At 44.1% G+C, this 18882-nt stretch overlaps 1 protein-coding gene across 2 annotated transcripts; it reads left to right on the top strand.

The window, feature by feature from the left end:
* Positions 1–10157: 10157 nt before the first annotated feature.
* Positions 10158–18634, top strand: EIF5 (eukaryotic translation initiation factor 5). 2 transcript variants are annotated; one of them, XM_082619537.1, is made up of 12 exons: positions 10158–10277; positions 10412–10623; positions 11655–11934; positions 12045–12126; positions 12425–12597; positions 12861–12972; positions 14003–14145; positions 14390–14566; positions 14918–15079; positions 15407–15571; positions 15889–16023; positions 16435–18634. In XM_082619537.1, exons 3-12 carry the CDS (start codon positions 11863–11865, stop codon positions 16522–16524), a joined length of 1311 nt encoding a protein of 436 aa, XP_082475663.1. In that variant the 5' UTR covers positions 10158–10277; positions 10412–10623; positions 11655–11862; the 3' UTR covers positions 16525–18634. The 2 variants fall into 2 exon arrangements, with proteins under 2 accessions (XP_082475663.1, XP_082475664.1); XM_082619538.1 differs by having other exon boundaries at positions 10159–10277; positions 14408–14566.
* Positions 18635–18882: the final 248 nt, after the last annotated feature.

Raw genomic sequence — 18882 nt, forward strand, 5'->3', positions numbered from 1 at the left:
ACTTACCTTTTCTTCATAGCATAATTTCTCTTCCTAATGTGGTACAAGACATGTGTCTAATAAACCCAAATATCTTCAGTTTTTTCTCTCATAAGAAGACAAAGTGGGGACTTCCCTGGTGGTTCAGTGGTTAAGAATCCTCCTTCCAATGCAGGGGACACAGGTTTGATCCCTGGTTGGGGAATTAAGATCCCACATGCCGCAGGGCAGCTAAGCCTGCGCGCTCTAGAGCCCACATGCCACACTTAGAGATCCCTGCAACAAAGGGATCCCTGCACTGCAACGAAGAGCCCATGTGCCGCAACTAAGACCTGATGCAGCCAAATTAATTAATTTAAAAAAACAGAAGACAAAGTAGGTAAATTTAGACATGTTTAGCAGTGAATGTTGCAGTTTTTTTTATCTTAATTGGAAATGATCTGGATATTCAATGAATTCCCATCATTTATCTCAATTGAACAAAACTCTAGAGTTTCAAATTACCAAAAATCTGGAGAAACTGTTTTTAGGTATGCATACTATCAAACATAACCATTCTTTAAGAGTTCACCTAATACTTTTATCCCATTTATCTCTACTTCATTACTTGTGAAAATATCATCATACCAAGTTAATTTTCTTGCTGACAAATTTTGTAACAGAGACAACATGAATTTATTGACTTTTAGTAAACCTAGGTACAGTAAAAGTATTACACTTAATGTTGATGACCCTAAAAACATGTCTGTATTAATCAAACCAACAACTTAAACTTGTTTCCCTTTATTCAAGAGTAATCTAGATCACATCATCCTTTAAGCATTTGGATTAGTTTTTTCTACATTTAGAAATATTTGATTTTAAAGTGCTTACTTTTTTTAAATTGAGGTATTGTTGATTTACAACGTTGTGTTAGTTTCTGGTGTACAGCAAAGTGATTCAAAGATAGATACAGAGCTACATAGATACAGGGATAAATAGATACATAGATAGAGATATAGGTATATAGGTATAGATATAGCATATGTTCTTTTTCAGATTCTTTTCCATAATAGTTTATTACAAAATATGGAATATAGTTCCCTGTGCTATACAGTAGGACCTTGTTGTTTATCTATTTTATATATAGTAATTTGTATCTGCTAATCCCAAACTCCTAATTTATCCCTCCCCCATTTCGCCCTTTGGTAACCATAAGTTTGTTTTCTATGTCTGTGAGTCTGTTTCTGTTTTTTATATAAGTTCATTTGTATCTTTTTTTAGATTCCACATATAAATGGTAACATATGATATTTGTCTTTCTCTGTCTGACTTATTTCAGCTGCACCAGATCTTAGTTGCAGCATATGGGATCTTCGTTGTGGCATGTTTTTCGTTGTGGCATGCAGGATCTTTAGTTGCGGCACGCGGACTTATTTGCAGCATGCGGACTCTAAGTTGCTGCATGCACGTGGGATCTAGTTCTCCAAGCAGGGATCGAACCCAGGCCCCCTGCATTGGGAGGGCAGAGTCAGCCACTGGACCACCAAGGAAGTCCTGACCATCCTGCTTGAATTTTAAAAGGCTTTCCCCCCTCCTTTTCTTTTCCCCCTTTGATTTTGGCTTCTACTAATTGAGCCAAGGCTGTAGTCTCAGGAAGTGTGGGCTGTGTTTGCATTTCAAGGACATGATGGGAGTTATAACTTTAAGCTTTCTCCTAGGAGTACTTATGTTCTCTCAGGGTCAGAATTTTGAAAAGATGTTTTATCAAGCTAGTTTTCTTTAATTGTGCATGTAAAAATCAGTTTTGGAGTGTCAGAAAAGTTTCCTCCTGGCCATTTTAGGGTTAGAGAAGTACTTGCAAGTATTGGTTCCATACCAATTGTGGAAGCCAGCTGGAGTTCCAGTGGGTGGCTCCCTGTCTGGGAGCTGATAGGCTTTAGAAACACAATTTCCCCCTTTCTTTTAGATTCATTTTATTATAAAGTGCAAGTCTAAAATTAAATTTAAATTTCCAGTTTTAAGCCACATTAAAAAAAAAAAAAGTCAGCCAACACACTTCACTCCAAAATTCCTTCCAGGCCTTCCTGTATGGAAATTTCCTCTAGATCCCTTGCCTAGAAATTCCCTCTAGGTCTTCTTCTTGTAGGAGATGTACTGGTACCCCCTTAAGACTCCAAGATGTGCAGGAGAGGCTAACACAACATTGTAAAGCAACCATACTCCAATAAAAATTAATTAGAAAAAAAAAAGTTGTGGACCATCACTTAATACAAGGAGGTCCAGGGGACTTCCCTGATGGTCCAGTGGTTAAGACTGGGCACTTCCACTGCAGCGGGCACAGTTCGATTCCTGATCGGGGAACTAGATCCCGCATGCCGCATGGTGTGGCCAAAAAAAAAAAAAAAAAAAAAAAATACGAGGAGGTCCAGATATCAGGAAAAACTCACCAAATCACTTAAAGGGTGCTGTGAAGATGCAGGGGCTCAAGGGACTGTGATTGGTACCAAGTGCTGGTCCAAAGTAGACTCCAGGTGACCTCAGGTTCGTTTTTCTGATATCCTGCTGACTATGCCAAGTAACATCGACAAAAATAACCAATAAATAACCAGAGGCATAGAAAAGAGTTTCATCTGAGCCAAACTGAGGACCACAGCTCAGAAGCCAGCTTCCCAGATTATTCTGACAAACTGCTCTGGAGAAGCATGGTTTTCAGCACAGTTTTATGTCCTGTCAGAACAAAGAACATCATACAAGTCAGGGATACATTCCTTCCAGCTTTCAAAAAAGACCAGATCAGCACGTACACAGTGAGTCAGCATGGCCTTGGCACCTGGGGAGGGAGTCTTATCATCACAAGTGGACCAGCATTGGCGTCCACGGAAGAGAGGCATTTCATCTTTATTTTTAACATGGACATTCATTACTTCTGGTCAGTGTACACTTTTCTTTAATAATTAAAGCAGATATACAGTGTATGTTTGATAGGCCACAAACAGGTTGTTCTACTCAGCATAAAATTCAAGTTAACTCAAGTATAAGCCAGAATGACTTCTCATACCTCAATATGTGAAAATTTCTTTTCTTTCTTTTTCTTATTTTTTCTTTACTTAGCCCTGCACTGAGTATACAGCTGGTACCTAATAAGTACTTGCACAATAGAATCAAATATTTTTAAAATATTTAAAGCTATAGAGAATGATACATTAAATATCAATGTATCCCCATGTAGAGTTAACATATTTCAATATCCTGTTGTCTTTGCTCCAGATCTTTTACATTACTCATGAAAGAACAAAGATAGTATTCAGTTGAATCATTTTTTAATATGTAATGACACTGTTATCTTCTTCCTTAATCTCAAAGGCAGCCACAATCATGGGTGTTATGTTTATTCTTCACACTCATGTTATATTTAAATTGGACATTATGTATTTATTACATAATGTTTTGCATATATATATATATATGCATTTTGGTTTTTATTCCACATTATGTTTTTGAGATTTAGGCATATTCATATCATGTGAATTCTTTTACCTGCCATGTAGTACTTCAAAACATTCATATACATCAATTTAATTAGCTCATACTGTATTGATGGATATTTTAGATTAGAACTTCATTTTTAGTTTAGTTTTGTTTATTTAGTTATTTTTGGCTGCGTTGGGTCTTCATTGCTGCACACAGGCTTTCTCTAGTTGCGGTGAGCAGGGGCTACTCTTCGCTGTGGTGCACAGGCCCCTCATTGCGGTGACTTCTCTTGTTGCAGAGCACAGGCTCTAGGTGCACGGGCTTCAGTAGTTGTGGCACACGGGCTTAGTTGCTCCATGGCATGTGGGATCTTCCTGGGCCAGGGCTCGAGCCTGTGTCCCCTGCATTGGCAGGCAGATTCTTAACAACTGTGTCACCAGGGAAATCCCATTTTTAGTTTTAGAAACAATGAGGCAATGAACTTTTTAAAAAATATTTATTTATTTATTTTATTTTTGGCTGTGTCGGGTCTTAGTTACGGCACACGAGATCTTTGTTGCTGCACACAGGATCTTTCATTGTGGTGCTCAGGCTTCTCTCTAGTTGTGGTGCGCAGGCTCCAGAGCACGCGGGCTCAGTAGTTGTGGCACGCAGGCTCTTGAGTTGTGGCTCACGTGCTCAGTAGTTGTGGCACACAGGTTTAGTTGCCCCGCAGCATGTGGGACCTTAGTTCCCCGACCAGGGATCGAACCTGCATCCCCTACATTGGAAGGCAGATTCTTAAACACTGGACCACCAGGGAAGTCCCACAATGAATTTTTTGTTCTGTACATTTGCCATATTTCTGGAATATATACCTAGAAATGGAATTTCTGGATTACAGATAGTCATTGCTAGAATAATTTCCAATGTCATTCAGTAGATTTATACACTTATTGATGTCTTATAATAGTTTGTACTTTTCCATGATCTGGTCAACACCTGACAAAGCCAGAGTTTAGAATTCTGCTGATAGTTGGGCAAAGTGGACACTCCATTTTAGTGAGACTGAATATTCTCTCCTATTTTTATTAGCCATTTAGATTTCTTCTCTTGTAAACCTACTGTTAGTATTCTCTGTCCATTTTTTAATTTGGTTGTTTGGCTTTTTCTTATTGATTTGTAGAAGATTCTTTGTATATTTTGAATACTAATCCTTTCCTATCTCTTTAGACTGTGTGTGTGTGTGTGTTATTATGTGTGTGTAACAGTCCACTGTTTTTCTTTATTTTGTGTATGGTGACTTTTACTGAACAGAATTAAAAATTTTAATATAGTAAAAAAAAAGAAAATGAGTGGCAAAAGGAGAATGTATCCTCAGCCCTCAGATCCCACCTCCCCGCTGAAGTGTCTGAAGAAGAGGACTAGAGCCACTGAAATCCGACTAAACGAGGAGAAGCAAACTGCTAGAACCTGGATGCATCGAGCAGGATAAGTAGTCCCTGCAATGTGGGAAAAGCCCTAGAGCTGGGAGGAAGGACACCAGACCCCAACCTTAGGGTAAATCTTCTCTCCAAGGCTCGCTCTATCCATCCACCAGAGGAGGGGGTAACATGCATACTTGCCACCCCCCTGAAGTGTCAGGATGCCTATAAAGAACTCAGGTGACAGGGCTCCGGCAGCAATGCAACGTCATTGGGACCATTATCATAACTCTAATGGGCGTGGTCAGTATAACGCACAGTCTCCCGACAGCCAGTCCCATAACTTCACCATTAGGCCTGGTGACCATTGCTGCAATGCAGTCACGGGGCATCAATATTGTTCTTCTTTACTTATTTTAATTCGCAGACAGCCTGCCTGAAGTACGGTATGTGGACTGTCTCAAAAGAAAGCTACTGAGATTCTGGTGAGGGGAAAAGAGGTCCCGGGACTCCGAAGTCACATGGTCTCCTGGCTTTATGGCCAGGTGTTTCCTGGAACCGACAGCACCTGCAACGCCTGGGAATCTGACCGGAATCTAACTTCCGGGCCCACAGACCTACTGAATCCCAGTCTGGGAAGGGCCCAGCAGGCTATGCTTTCTAAGCCCTCAGGGGATTCGAGTGCTCACCCACGTTTGGGAGCCACTGGCTTAGGAAAACCAGGCCGTGCACCGAGAAGCAGGATAGGCCTCCTGTAAGAAACACAGAGCCCAGAAGGTAACCATACATATTTGCTGTCAAAAACTAGCCTGGGGGCTTCCCTGGTGGCGCAGTGGTTGAGAGTCCGCCTGCCGATGCAGGGGACACGGGTTCGTGCCCTGGTCCAGGAAGATCCCACATGCCGTGGAGCGGCTGAGCCCCTGAGCCATGGCCACTGAGCCTGCGTGTCCGGAGCCTGTGCTCCGCAACAGTGAGGGGCCCGCGTACCGCAAAAAAAAAAAAAAAAAAAAAAAAAAACTAGCCTAGGGACTTCCCTGGCGGTCCAGCAGTTAAGACTCTGTGCTTCCACTGCAACGGGCACGGGTTCGATCCCTGTCCCGGGAACCAAGATCCCACATGCCACAGGGTGCGGCCAAAAAAACCCAAAAACCAAACAAAACAAAAACTAGACGTAGAAGGCAAGTTTACCCAGAGTGGCAGCTGACTCAGCCGAGAATGTGCTTCCTTGGGGCGTGGGTCTAGTGCTTGATTACATAGGCCTAGGCCACGGCCCATCCGCACTCAGTGAGCTGACTGACTGGCACTGTGCCAGACTGCCAGCTAAAGAGGACAGTGTGTGGCAGAGATGGGAACACGTTAAGATGTTCTCTCACAAAGGTTTGCAAATGGCTGTCAGGAATCAGAGCGGGAACCCAGGGTCTCAGCGGGAGAGCCAGCTGCAGGGCATTCCTGGGCCCCTTCCAGCCCTCTGAGCGCACACGCCTTGTGGGGCCACAACAGCACACTGCCACTAGAATCATGCATGTGAGGGTCCAGTTCGGCACACACCCACCTTGCTTCCCTGAAGAAAGGACCTGCGGCGAGCCAGAAGCCACCAGTGTGGTCACTGTCCCATCCTGAGGTGTTGTGTGTGACCAGGGCACAACCAGTTCAAGAGCAGGGCCTGCTCTCCGAGTCACCCACATTTTTCCATCATCTACTGAATTGATTCCACTTTGCACTTTTTTCTCTCTTTCAAGGAATGACACATGAGAGACGCTGGTCAGAGTTATGTACTTGGGAGGCAGAAGATGTCACATCTGTCCCCAGTGACCCCTCACCTGGATACCTCTTTTCCTCAGAGGCATCTGTCCCCTTTGCAACTGAAGGTCCCTAGTCCTCAGCCAAAGTTCAAATTCCTTGGTTCTCCTCAAGGATAAGTTTCCTGTCTGCCAGTTAGTTACCCTAATGAGGAAGATGGACAAGTGAAGTGGCAACTACAATGAAGCGCCGTGAATGCCAGAGGTTCGGGGTGGGGGTGGTGCCAGGCACAAAGGCAGGGAGACGCCTGCCCAGAGGGTCAGCGATTCTGCGGAGCGGGACAAGCTTCACTTGGGTGTCCACCAGGAAGATATCAGCCACCGCTTGTTGACACGTGGTCCCCCTGGGCAGGGCCTGCGACGTAGGCAGAGCCTATATCCTCGCTGCTAGCAATTCAGCGATGTTTACTGATGTGGTGCATTAGATTACCACGGTTTAGGACACTAGTCCTCAACACAGCCAACACCCTTCACCACCTCTGTACTCACCAGATAACCTTCAGTTCCCTTCCAGCAGCTTCAGATGTCTGCCTATGCATACACTTACAGGCTTGTGCTAGAAAGAGAACGGGGCATATCCCCTGTAGCCCATCCTCAAGTAGGGGAGACAGGAGCTTAAGTAACTAATAACGCGCAGCTTTAAAAGTATGCTAGAGGTCAGAGAGAGCTGAGAGAGGGATGTTATAGAGGGAGGCCCATCACAGAGGGCAATGCCTTGGTCCCCTCAGTGGCCCTCAGCTCAGAAACACAAGGTTCTCAGTCTACACAGACTTGATCTTGCTTACGGGGGCTAATTCATGCTAAAGAGACTCACAGACACCAGTAACTAAACAATCGTAAAGCCAATTTAATAACTTACCTTTTCGGTAGCTATTCATATCTGCCGCCCAGGACGTTGCCTGAAATGCATTAATTCGGGCACTCATTCGACAAGGATTTCATAAGCACCAAGTACCCATTATTTAGCAAACTGTGAGCACCTGGTTGGGGGGAAATAACGCAGCCAAAAGTGGTGGAGACCCAGAAATGGGAGGTGGAATTGTGCAATGAGCTTGGCGTCAAGCTAGTGTTCAAATGCGGTCAACTATTTACTAGACAGGTGACTTTGGGAAAATTAACCTTCCTGAGTCTCTGTCCTCACCTGTAAAATGGGCATAACAACATTCCCTCATGATTGTTAAAGAATTAAATGGGATTACACATGCAAATTGCCTAGTTTTATTTATGGTTATATTCATCTGGAGAGGCTGTGTCATACAATGGTTAAGGGAACAGACCTTGGGATCAGACAGATCTGGGTTTAAATTCTAGATCTACCACTTACTAGTATGATCTTGGGCAAGTTGCTTAATTTTTTCCGGTAAGCCTCAGTTTGCTCATTTGTAAAATGGGAATAAAAATTCCTCATGAGTCAAAGAAGTAAAAAAGATAGTGCATTCAAAGGACTTAGAAAATCCTAGGTTATGAGAAGCATTCAACAAATGGTTATGTTTAAGAGTAGTTTTTAAACGTTGTCCGTGATTAGACACAATGAGTGGTACACATACTAAAAATTAAAGTTAAAATTAGTACAAGCTTCTTTAATGAAATTAAATATGAGGTCATCAAATATTACCCAAAAAAGTGATCACTTTGTATTTAGTTATTAAAAAAACACTTTTCTGTGGAAGCAGACCTCTAACCTCAGGTAGTTTCATGTCCATATTTTCAAGTTTCTAAAATAATGTCATTTGTCTGCAGCCATGCAAAAACTCAGTTTCAATACGGCTAAGACAAGCCCCAGCGAGAACCAGAGAAGCACGTTTGGGATCTATCTTTCTAGTTTGTCTGACGGGAACCCGGGCACCCATAAAGCATTATGCATTTGGTTTAATGATTACACACCAAAGTATACACTGTGTGATTACAACAAAAGCCCCTGCAGCAATGAACAAATCACTTCTCTCAATTCTGGATCATCCCTCTGATTAATTCTCCCCACTGACACTGTCCATTTTTTTTTAAATTAATTAATTTATTTTTGGCTGCATTGGGTCTTCGTTGCTGCGTGCAGGCTTTCTCTAGTTGCGGCGAGCGGGGGTTTCTCTTCGTTGCAGTGCCCGGGCTTCTCACTGCGGTGGCTTCTCCTGTTGCGGAGCACGGGCTCTAGGGCGCAGGCTCAGTAGTTGTGGCGCACGGGCTTAGTTGCTCCACGGCATGTGGGACCTTCCTGGACCAGGGCTCGAAGCCGTGTCCCCTGCACTGGCAGGTGGATTCTTAACCATGGTGCCACCAGGGAAGCCGACACTGTCAATTTTTAAGTGATTTGCAAAGCTTATAAAACCATGGAAGACTAATCTTCAACTTTGATAAAAATCAAAACATCTTTCAATTCTAACCTTGCAAATTCGAATGCTGTAAAACAAAGGTCAGCCCCTTATCCACCTCACCCTGTCCTCAGTAACATCGCTATTTCATCCAGGCCCGGGAAACCACACTGCCGCCCAGGACACTGCTCCAACCGCTCAGTTATTTGGCTCTTGCTCTAGAGTCAAGTATGTTTTCACATTTCAGAGGGGACTCTGCATTTTTACAGTCGCAACCGAAATTTTACACAAAATATAAATAGCTGAAAGAATTGGCGAGTTTCTGTAATCACATGAACAGAACTAAAATATGAGAGGCTCTTTGTAAATAGTAATCGTTTTCGAGCGAATACACTGGAACCTCGTTAGGAACACCTGCTTTCGGCTATCCTTTGCCCGGCAAGGAAGTCAATTTGTAAACACTGGAGAGGCTTCCACAAACGGTAACCTGATGTGAGGCTTATTTTCAGCAAAGTGACGGTGGAGCACGAGAACATGGAGGACCCCCTCCCCCAGCCCCAGGATCGCTTTCAGGAGGCCCCGGAGTTACGAACTAATTTGGTGCTTTCCTCTTTAGAAAACGGGTGGACGTGAGCGACCAGCCAAGCTAGGCTTGCAGGCCGGGCGCCGGGGAGGGAGAGAGACGGGCGGTTGAGTCACGGTCGCCGCGGCCACGCACACCTGAGCTTCGGAGGATAAAAGGCGGCACCAGAAATGAAACACCCAGGCCCTCCAACCTTCGCCCTTTGCCCAGGCCTAGGGGAGTGGGGAGGAAAAGCAACTTATTTCTCAAGACTCGACGACGGGCGTCCCCAAGGAACGGAAGGGGCAGAGAGAAACCCCCGAGAGTTCCCCCGCCCGACGCGGGAACTCGTGCGGGAACGCGGCCTCGGGAGCCGCAACGCCGCGGCCGAGCAGGCGGGGGAGGGGGGGGCAACCGCCATCTTCCTCGAGCACCCAAACCGACAAAGCGCGAAGCAGCGGGAGAGCTTGGCCGCCGCGGCCCGCCCACTCTCGCGAGCCCGCGAAGGCCTCTGGGAAAAGCGGGGGAGGGGAAAGCAAGAGAAGGAAGCCGGGATGCAGGGCTGCAGGCGGGCCGAGGCGGCGAGCGGAGCCTCAGGAAGCAGAAGGGGCGGGGAAAGACGCGACTGACGCGGAATGCCGGCCAATGACGAGCGAGCTCTGGTGGACGGCCAGCCAATGGGCTGTGCGGCCTGGCGCGGGGGGCGGGCGCTGGGGCCGAGGGTAGCTTGAGCGCGGCGGCGGCGTTGTTCAGTCACAGCGAGAACATTCCAGAGGTGAGTCCAGTGGAGGGGTGGGAGCCCCGCGCCCGGTCCCCCGTTCTCCCCGCCCCCTCGACTCCCGCGGGCCGCTAGCTGGCGGGGAAGGCGCCCCGACGCCCGCGGCTCACTGCGCCTTCTCTCCGCGCCAGGTCGCCAGGCCCCGGGCGCTGAAGGGTGTGGACCCCGGACGTCGCTGGGACAGCCCCTCCCCGCTGCTCGGCGGCGCCTGGCCCGGCCGCTGCTCGCTGCGCTGCCTCCGCTGCCTCCGCCGCCGCTCCTCGGACTCGGGTTCGCGCGCGCCTCACTTCATCCCAGTCCCGGGCGAGCAGCGTTGGGTTTATGTCTTTATTTGACGAAAACGGTGAGTCGGCGGGCCGGTGGGGAGATGGCGGCCGCACAAGATGGCGGCGCGCCGCGTGACCCGCGCGCGCGCGCGCGTGTGTTTGTGAGCGCGCGTGTGTGGCGCAGTTTGGGCGGGCGGGCGGCGGGGCTGGGCGCAGCGTCCCCTCCTGTCCTCACACCCCCCCCGCCCCCGCCTGTACCCCACCCCCACCCAGGCCTCGCGGGAGCGCGCCTCGCGGGCCCGCCGCCGCCCGGGGCTGACTCAGGCCTAATTGCTGCATTCCTGAGTCATTGCCGCGGCGGGGCGGGGGCGGCCGAGCCGGCGCCCCTCGGCCGGTTTCGTTTCCCCCGCCGGGCGGCGCACATGGCGGGGCTGCCGCGGGCGCCGGGGAAGCTGGCGACGTTGCGCCTCCGCCGCGCCCGGCTCGCGGGGGCCGCCGGCTCAGCCCTGACAGCCCCGGAGGGAACGACGGGCGCGGGCACGGGAGCGAAGGTTGCCGGTGCGTGTGCGTAGAGAAGAGGAAGGAACGAGGTCGCGGTCGGGGCGGGCGTCCCGCGAGGCCGTGTTCCGTGGGTGTATTTGGGGACGGGTGGCTCTGAAGTAGCCCTGGCTGCCGAAGGCGCAGCTTGACCGTGAAGAACAGTTGTACAGCCTTCCGTCGTCGAGGGATGTTTCACAAGTTTGTCGACAGCGCGGGCTGGGTTGGGGAGAGGAGAGGCCTGTGTTCGTTCCTCGGCGGTCGTTAAAACACGGCCCCTCGGCCGAAGCCGACCGTTGACGGGGTGACTGGTCGGATAAAAACCCAGAGCAGCTGAAGCGCCGTAGTTGGTTGTCGTTTCAGTCTGGTGTCTCCCAGAATCACATCTTCGTCCAAATGGAGGCCTTTCATGTTGCTGCAGGTGTCCCGTGAGTCTGAGAGCTGGTCTCTGCATAACACAGATGCTTTTAACGTTGGAGCCTTAGGCGTGATTAAACGGAACGGACGGAGGTGTCTTAATGCAGGAATCGCGTTACACGTGGGGGATTTGTTTCTCTCTCCTCTCTTTCAGAGCTGTTGCGCAGCCATTGGTACCTGTATTGGGGAAACATAGCACACAAGCAAGAAGCTTACAGCCTCAGTGGCGAAAAATTTTTCATGTCAGAGACCGAGAACTCTTGCAGTCGTTTATGTCATCCCTTCTTCTCCAGACAGAGGATACCAAAAAGTTGCAATCAAAGATCTCTTCATCTTATTGATAAAGCCACTAATAAGCCAAAATGTCTGTCAACGTCAACCGCAGCGTGTCAGACCAGTTCTATCGCTACAAGATGCCCCGTCTGATTGCCAAGGTAATGTTCATCTTCATTTTAGTAGCAAGTCCTAAACTTTTTTTCATAGATTATTGAAGATTGCTTCTCCCAGGGTAGACGCGCAAAATTAAACTTCTTACTTCCTTTAGGTTGAGGGCAAAGGAAATGGAATCAAGACAGTTATAGTCAACATGGTTGACGTAGCCAAAGCGCTTAATCGGCCTCCAACGTGTAAGTAATGCCTCCTGAAAGAAGTCTAAAGAGGCATTTTATTGACATAAACGTGATGATTTCTGGTCTGCAAAATCTTGACTGAATTGTATGTTGATTAACTTCTGGGTCCAGTGGAAATTTGGGCTTAAAACTCATTGATGTGTTAGTTGTTACTAGTATAAAAAACTATCTGAGCAACATATTTTTTGAATCTAGCAACTTAAAAATACAGAGCGATATCTGTATGAATGAGGGTGATCAGCCGAAGGTTGATGTAGTTGTAACTCTGATGAGTCAGACTTTCTTCCCCAAATAGATCCCACCAAATATTTTGGTTGTGAACTGGGAGCACAGACCCAGTTTGATGTTAAGAATGACCGTTACATTGTCAATGGATCTCATGAGGCGAATAAGCTGCAAGACATGTTGGATGGATTCATTAAAAAATTTGTTCTCTGTCCTGAGTGTGAGAATCCTGAAACAGATCTGGTGAGTGCCTTTGAGGTTTTTGTCAGTAAAACAAAAAACTGTATCTGTTTCTTTGATGTCAGCAAATTATGTTCCTGGGAAGGCAGAGCAAACATCAAATTTTGCAGGTATTTCCATACTGATTTTATGTTAAAAAAAAATTCTTTGGATGTTAGACTTGAGTTTTAGATGCCTTCTGATGGCTAGATCCTTTCATATTTTGTTCCTCACAGAATTTTCATCATATGCTATGGTTGACATACTTATTTTTGCTTTTTTGGCAGCATGTCAATCCAAAGAAACAAACAATAGGTAATTCTTGTAAAGCCTGTGGCTATCGAGGCATGCTTGACACACATCATAAACTGTGCACATTCATCCTCAAAAACCCACCTGGTAAGTGCTTACGGTAACTTCTAAACTCCTGGCATAGAGCACCTGATTGTTGGGAACAATGGAAGTTTCTTTACTGCTGTAAAACTGGAGTGAGGTAGACCTTTGAATACCTGCGCAAGTGAAAATGTGCCTATAACAATAGGGTCAGCCTTCTACATCCAGGGTTCAACCACCCGTGGATGGTATGATACTGTAGTGTGTATTCATTGAGGAAAAAAATTCCATATAAATGGACCTGTGTGGTTTAAACCTGTGTTGGTCCAAAGGTCAACTGTTGAAGAAATTTCTAGTCATTGTGCCATTTTTTACTGAATTTTGAACTTTTTTGTTAAATGTACTGTTTTATGTATTGTAAAGGTGAAGTACAGGCTGCCGATTAAACTCTACCACGTTCTCGATTTTCAAGACCTGTCTTAGGACGTATGAAATACTGTAAAACAAATTGTAATGGGATCCTAGTAAAGGATCGACTTCCAGAAAACTGTTTTGTAAATGCGAGTCTTTGCTCATTAAGCTAAAGTGGTTTTAGAGCATGCAAGCAACACTCTGTGGCAGATGATCAAAACTCTGACACAATTTGAGCTTGCTATAGCAAGAAAGTCTAACCTATTCCGGTGTTCTCCTCTCCGTGAGACAAGCCGTTATATAGGCTTAAACAGTGTTCCAGCTGTTGGCTAAAGTGCAGTTAAATACCCTCGTTTAAGTTCATGAGGGATGGAAGGAGAGGGTCGTGAGTGCCACTTTAACTACCTGTTCTTCTGAGGTATTACCACTCTGTCTTAATTTTACCCAATAGTTAATACCACTGGTAGGTAGGGACATTCCATTCTCAGCTTGAGTTGCTTACCTGTGAAATACAGTGGATGAATTTGATGTGTGGATTCTTTTAGAATTATAGGTAGCATTGTGTGTGTGGTTTTCTGAGGGAAGGGTTTCAAAGCAAAAGGGCAAGATTTTAAATGTTTACGATGGGTGACAAGGTGTAATGTAAGTTACGGTACTAAACTTTATTTCCTTTTTGTCCCTATAGAGAATAGTGATAGTGGTACAGGAAAGAAAGAGAAGGAAAAGAAAAATAGAAAGGGCAAAGACAAGGAAAATGGCTCCATGTCCAGCAGTGAGACACCACCACCACCACCACCCCCCAATGAAATCAGTCCTCCGCATGCTGTGGTCAGTGCAAGGTTGATGGGTGTGGTGGGCACTAAAATTGTGTACAGTGTGACCTTTGGTTGAGGTGAGCAGAAAAGAACTGCTCTTCAGTGAACAATATGTCAGTATATTGGGTTCCAGGTGCTATTCGTTGACTAAACTAATGTGAACACAAGTTTAGTGGGAAGTTGATGTTACTAACTTGACGAGAAATCTGGGATTTTTTTTTATTACCTATAAGGTCTTTTTTTTTTTGGCCAAGCAGTTTTGTTTTTTAAAACAGGAAGAAGAGGAAGATGATGATTGGGGGGAGGATACAACAGAGGAAGCTCAAAGGCGAAGAATGGACGAAATCAGTGACCACGCGAAAGTTTTAACCCTCAGTGATGATTTGGAAAGGACTGTTGAAGAGCGTGTCAATATCCTGTTTGATTTTGTTAAGGTAAAATACTTGCTTCAAGAGCAGTTAAACATTTTGTGATCATACTAAGTCAGCTTCTACCCATCCTTGAGCTTTGTTAGATACTACTTTAAGCTGGGTACTTGGCAGGTAGTTTGTTGTGTTTTTTCCATGCTTGCTTTTGAAATACTCAAATACAAGTCTCACCTTTACTACTACTATTCAGAAATTTTTTTGAGGGTGGTTCCAGGCATTGTCTTTGGCAGGTGTGTATTTAGAAGTCCTAGAACCTTCTTGAATTAGGTAGGGGAAGAGTTCATAAGAGCAGGGACTATGGTATCTCTAGAGCAAAATGTGCCTCCATCTCACTGAATTGCTTCCTTTTATTTGCAGAAAAAGAAAGAAGAGGGTGTTATTGACTCATCTGACAAAGAAATTGTAGCTGAAGCAGAAAGACTGGATGTAAAAGCCATGGGCCCTCTTGTTCTGACTGAAGTTCTTTTTAATGAGAAAATTAGAGAGCAAATTAAGAAATACAGGCGCCATTTCTTACGAGTAAGCGAATCATTCTAGATTTATAAGATTTTACAGCTGTGTGACCTTGGAAATAACTGATTTAACCTCGTTTATCCTGTCATCCTAAAAATGGAGATAATTGACCTACCTTAACAGGAATGGGAGTACCTGGAAAATGGTGCATGTAGTCCCTTATACGTGAAGTAAATCAGAGATCTTTAAGCATTGACCTTGTTGAACGACTGCTGTAGGGCCATGGCTTCAAAGAACAATATCTAAGGCAATAAATATATTTAGAACATATATTAGAATTGTCAACTTAGAGCATCTAAGAAAGCTTGTTAATGCTGAGATATTTATTTGCAGTTTTGTCACAACAACAAAAAAGCTCAACGGTACCTTCTTCATGGCTTGGAGTGTGTGGTAGCAATGCATCAAGCTCAGCTCATCTCCAAGATTCCGCATATCTTGAAGGAGATGTATGATGCAGACCTTTTGGAGGAAGAAGTCATCATTAGCTGGTCAGAAAAGGTGGGGAATATTTAAATGGCTCTTTAAGATTAGAAGTATTGGGGCTTTTTTGGAAGTAGTTAACTACTAATACTTAGTTTGTACATGCTTGACTGGTAAAACCTGTAGGGTGATTCTCATCATGGTAGCTTTCTAGTAAGGGTTTTAGAAAACCTTACACTCTCTAATACTTTGTGCTGAATACATTTATTCTGCTGAGGGGTCAAGATTAGGATGTGGTCCAGTCCCCTCAAAGAGATGGGTTTGGGCAATTATATAAATGACTCGCATTATTTTAAATTCCTTGAACTAAGAAAATTATACTGAACACTTTTTAGGCCTCTAAGAAATACGTCTCAAAAGAACTTGCCAAAGAGATTCGTGTCAAAGCGGAACCTTTTATAAAATGGTTGAAGGAAGCAGAGGAAGAATCTTCCGGTGGTGAAGATGATGATGAAGATGAGAACATTGAGGTAAACGCTGGGGAAATCGTTAAATACAGTGTTGGTGGTGGGTGTTGGAGAATTATAAAATGCCAGTATTGGGTAATAACAGCCTCTTAATTTGGAAAGTAATCACATTAATAGAAAAGGTGCTGGAAATCTCTCCTACCCCCAGACATTGATTCCAAATAAACATTGTCTGAATTTCCAAAGGGAGAGGTTATTTAACCTAAGTATAGGGGTGATCATCCATAAAAAGAAGGTACTGTCAGGCTGCAGAGGGCTAACTTAGTTCTTACATACACACACATTTTCGTGAAGAATAATGGCTGTCTCTAGGTAGTTTTTGTCCTTTGCTGACCATTGACTTATTACTGTTTTTATTTTATAAGGAGGTTTACTGGCATAAAGGTTTACAATCAAAAATCTTCGTTTTATCAGGTGGTGTATTCAAAGACTGCCAGTGTACCGAAAGTGGAAGCTGTAAAGTCTGACAACAAGGACGATGACCTTGATATTGATGCCATTTAAAGGGGGTGGGTGCAGCCCAGCTTAGCAGTGTAATGCTGAGAATCTTTCTGCATCATCAGCCAGAAGTGCAACACGTATGTGCAAAAGCTAAAATGGCTTAACGTCATGCTACACTTTCTACTAAAAATGTATTGCTGTGAGTGGTCTGTATTTAAACCCAACAAGACATCTAGGGAGTCCATACACATATCAGTGAGCAGATGTAGTTTGCTTATTTACAGCATGTTTCTTTTTGAAAATTTAGTGGTGGACACATTTGGGTCACATTTATACAATTATAAAAATAAAGATTTGATTTTGGTCGTTCTTCAGATTTTTGGCTCTGAATGACTTAGGTAAACTGAAATAATTGGCTTCTTTAAAAAGTGTTGCACCATCATTTAATCTGATAGGATTATTGGAGCCTGTTAGATACTGTTAGGTGCTGAGACTGTAAAGAGGTCTCTGGCAGAACATGAACATAAGCTTATCAATACCTTAATCATTAAATGTAGTACTTTAAAGTCTTATTTCTAGTCCCTCAGATTGGCATCTGGTAATGTACATTCTTCCCATGCCAAGGTGGACTAATAATCAAATGACAGTGCAACACCTTTATCTTACTGAGATGTTAAAATGACCTGAGTGTCCTATAAATAATTTAAGAACAGATTTTGAAACTTGAATTGTGTTTTTTTTCATTTCTTCTATACTTGCCCCAAATTGTAGTCTTTGAAGTCATGTGCATTGCACGTTGGATGAGCCAGGGAAATAACTACATTAACATATAAGCATTTTATTATGTGTATGTAGCTCTTTATACTGAGAGAAAACTGAAACTTTGGGGAGTGATTAGTAAGCTCTACGATTTTATTTGGGGGAAGCAGGAAAAGGTACACTTGATCTCTGGCAAAAACTGAGCATAATTTTTCAGCATTTACTCTTGATTCAAATTACAATTTCGAAATATTTAGACATGCTGTATCTTTTGTTCAGTGTGGATTTTTCCCCTGATAAACTGGTTCTTTGATGACTTCTGCATTTGGATACATAGCTTATACTTTTTTGGTTTTTATTGCTATCTTGCCAAAATAAGTGTTAACTATATCTTAGATTCCACCCACCCCCCAAAATGTCTTATTTTTTAAAAAAAGCTAAAAGCATACTTCTAAGAGCCTATATTTTGGTGTAAGACTTGGGGTGTTTTTTATTTTCACAATGAATATTGTGAGATACCCAGGAAGTCTGTGATGATGGCAACTGAAAGCAGGTGACTAGGGCCTGACCCAGCCCATCCTGGGCTTTAGATTTGGAAATAACTTGTTGTGATCTGCTTGCCCAATTTGCTGATGTAAACTCACTTGATAGAAGGGCTTATGACTGCATCTGAGAAATCATCTTGAGGATGCAGATTTACACAGAAAGTACACTATGGGAATCAAAATGCATGGAGTGAATTATTTTTGGAGCACTGGCTTATATCATTCACTTCTTTGTGATCCATCTCACAGATTACAATGAGACCTTAACAAATGTATGTAAGTTTTTTTCACATTGAAATTATATAAGCATTTGGTATAATAAAACCTTGTTAGCTTGATATTTTAAGAAATTAAACCCTGGCAGTCTTACTGGAGAGGTACAAATTGGTCTCCAGCTTCCTTTCTTGATAGATTTTGATGAGATTGAAGGAGAGCCATATACCTACCTGGAGGGAATGTGCTTTGTCGCACCAAAGAGAAGAGGTTTTTGCAAATTCATGTCTCACCCAGATTTTAAATTTTTGCCATTATCTGGAATTGTTTAGGGGGGATCAAGTTGCATTCAGCGTACTCACTATCAAGCTAATGAGGTTCTGTTCTAGAGGGTTTTTTTCCCTTTTTCTTCCTCCCCCCCCACCTTAAGTCTGAAGGAAAACTTACAAGGCTTCTAAACACTAAAGAGAAAATTTTGGCTTAGACCACTGTTCAGTCTAGTGCCAAACTTTCAGTGGAATTCAAATCCACATAGTAAGGAGTTTATTCATAGCCGCTATCCTAATAGAGTGATCTTTCACTTTGCTGTATTCAACTGTCTTAAAACTTCCTGTTTGAAACAGCTATGTTACGTGATTAAAACAATGTTAAAATTATTTTTTGTCTCTGCTTTAATATTAACCTAAATTTTTGTTTTTAAAATTGAAGCATTGAAATCTGCCCTTTTTTGTAGCTGTTGCTTCAAATTTATGTTGGATGTTTCCTTCTGCATTTGCCCCCCTACTCACAAAACAGATGTTGCTCATTACAGTGGCCTTCCTTAGATCTCGTGTTCTTATTCTGTAACTCAAGTTGATTACAAACCAAAAAGACCTGCTTTCATCCGGTTTCTTAAAATCTTGCC

Source organism: Mesoplodon mirus (assembly GCF_964341445.2).
Source record: "Mesoplodon mirus genome assembly, chromosome: 4".
In the NCBI taxonomy this organism is placed as follows: Eukaryota; Metazoa; Chordata; class Mammalia; order Artiodactyla; family Ziphiidae; genus Mesoplodon; species Mesoplodon mirus.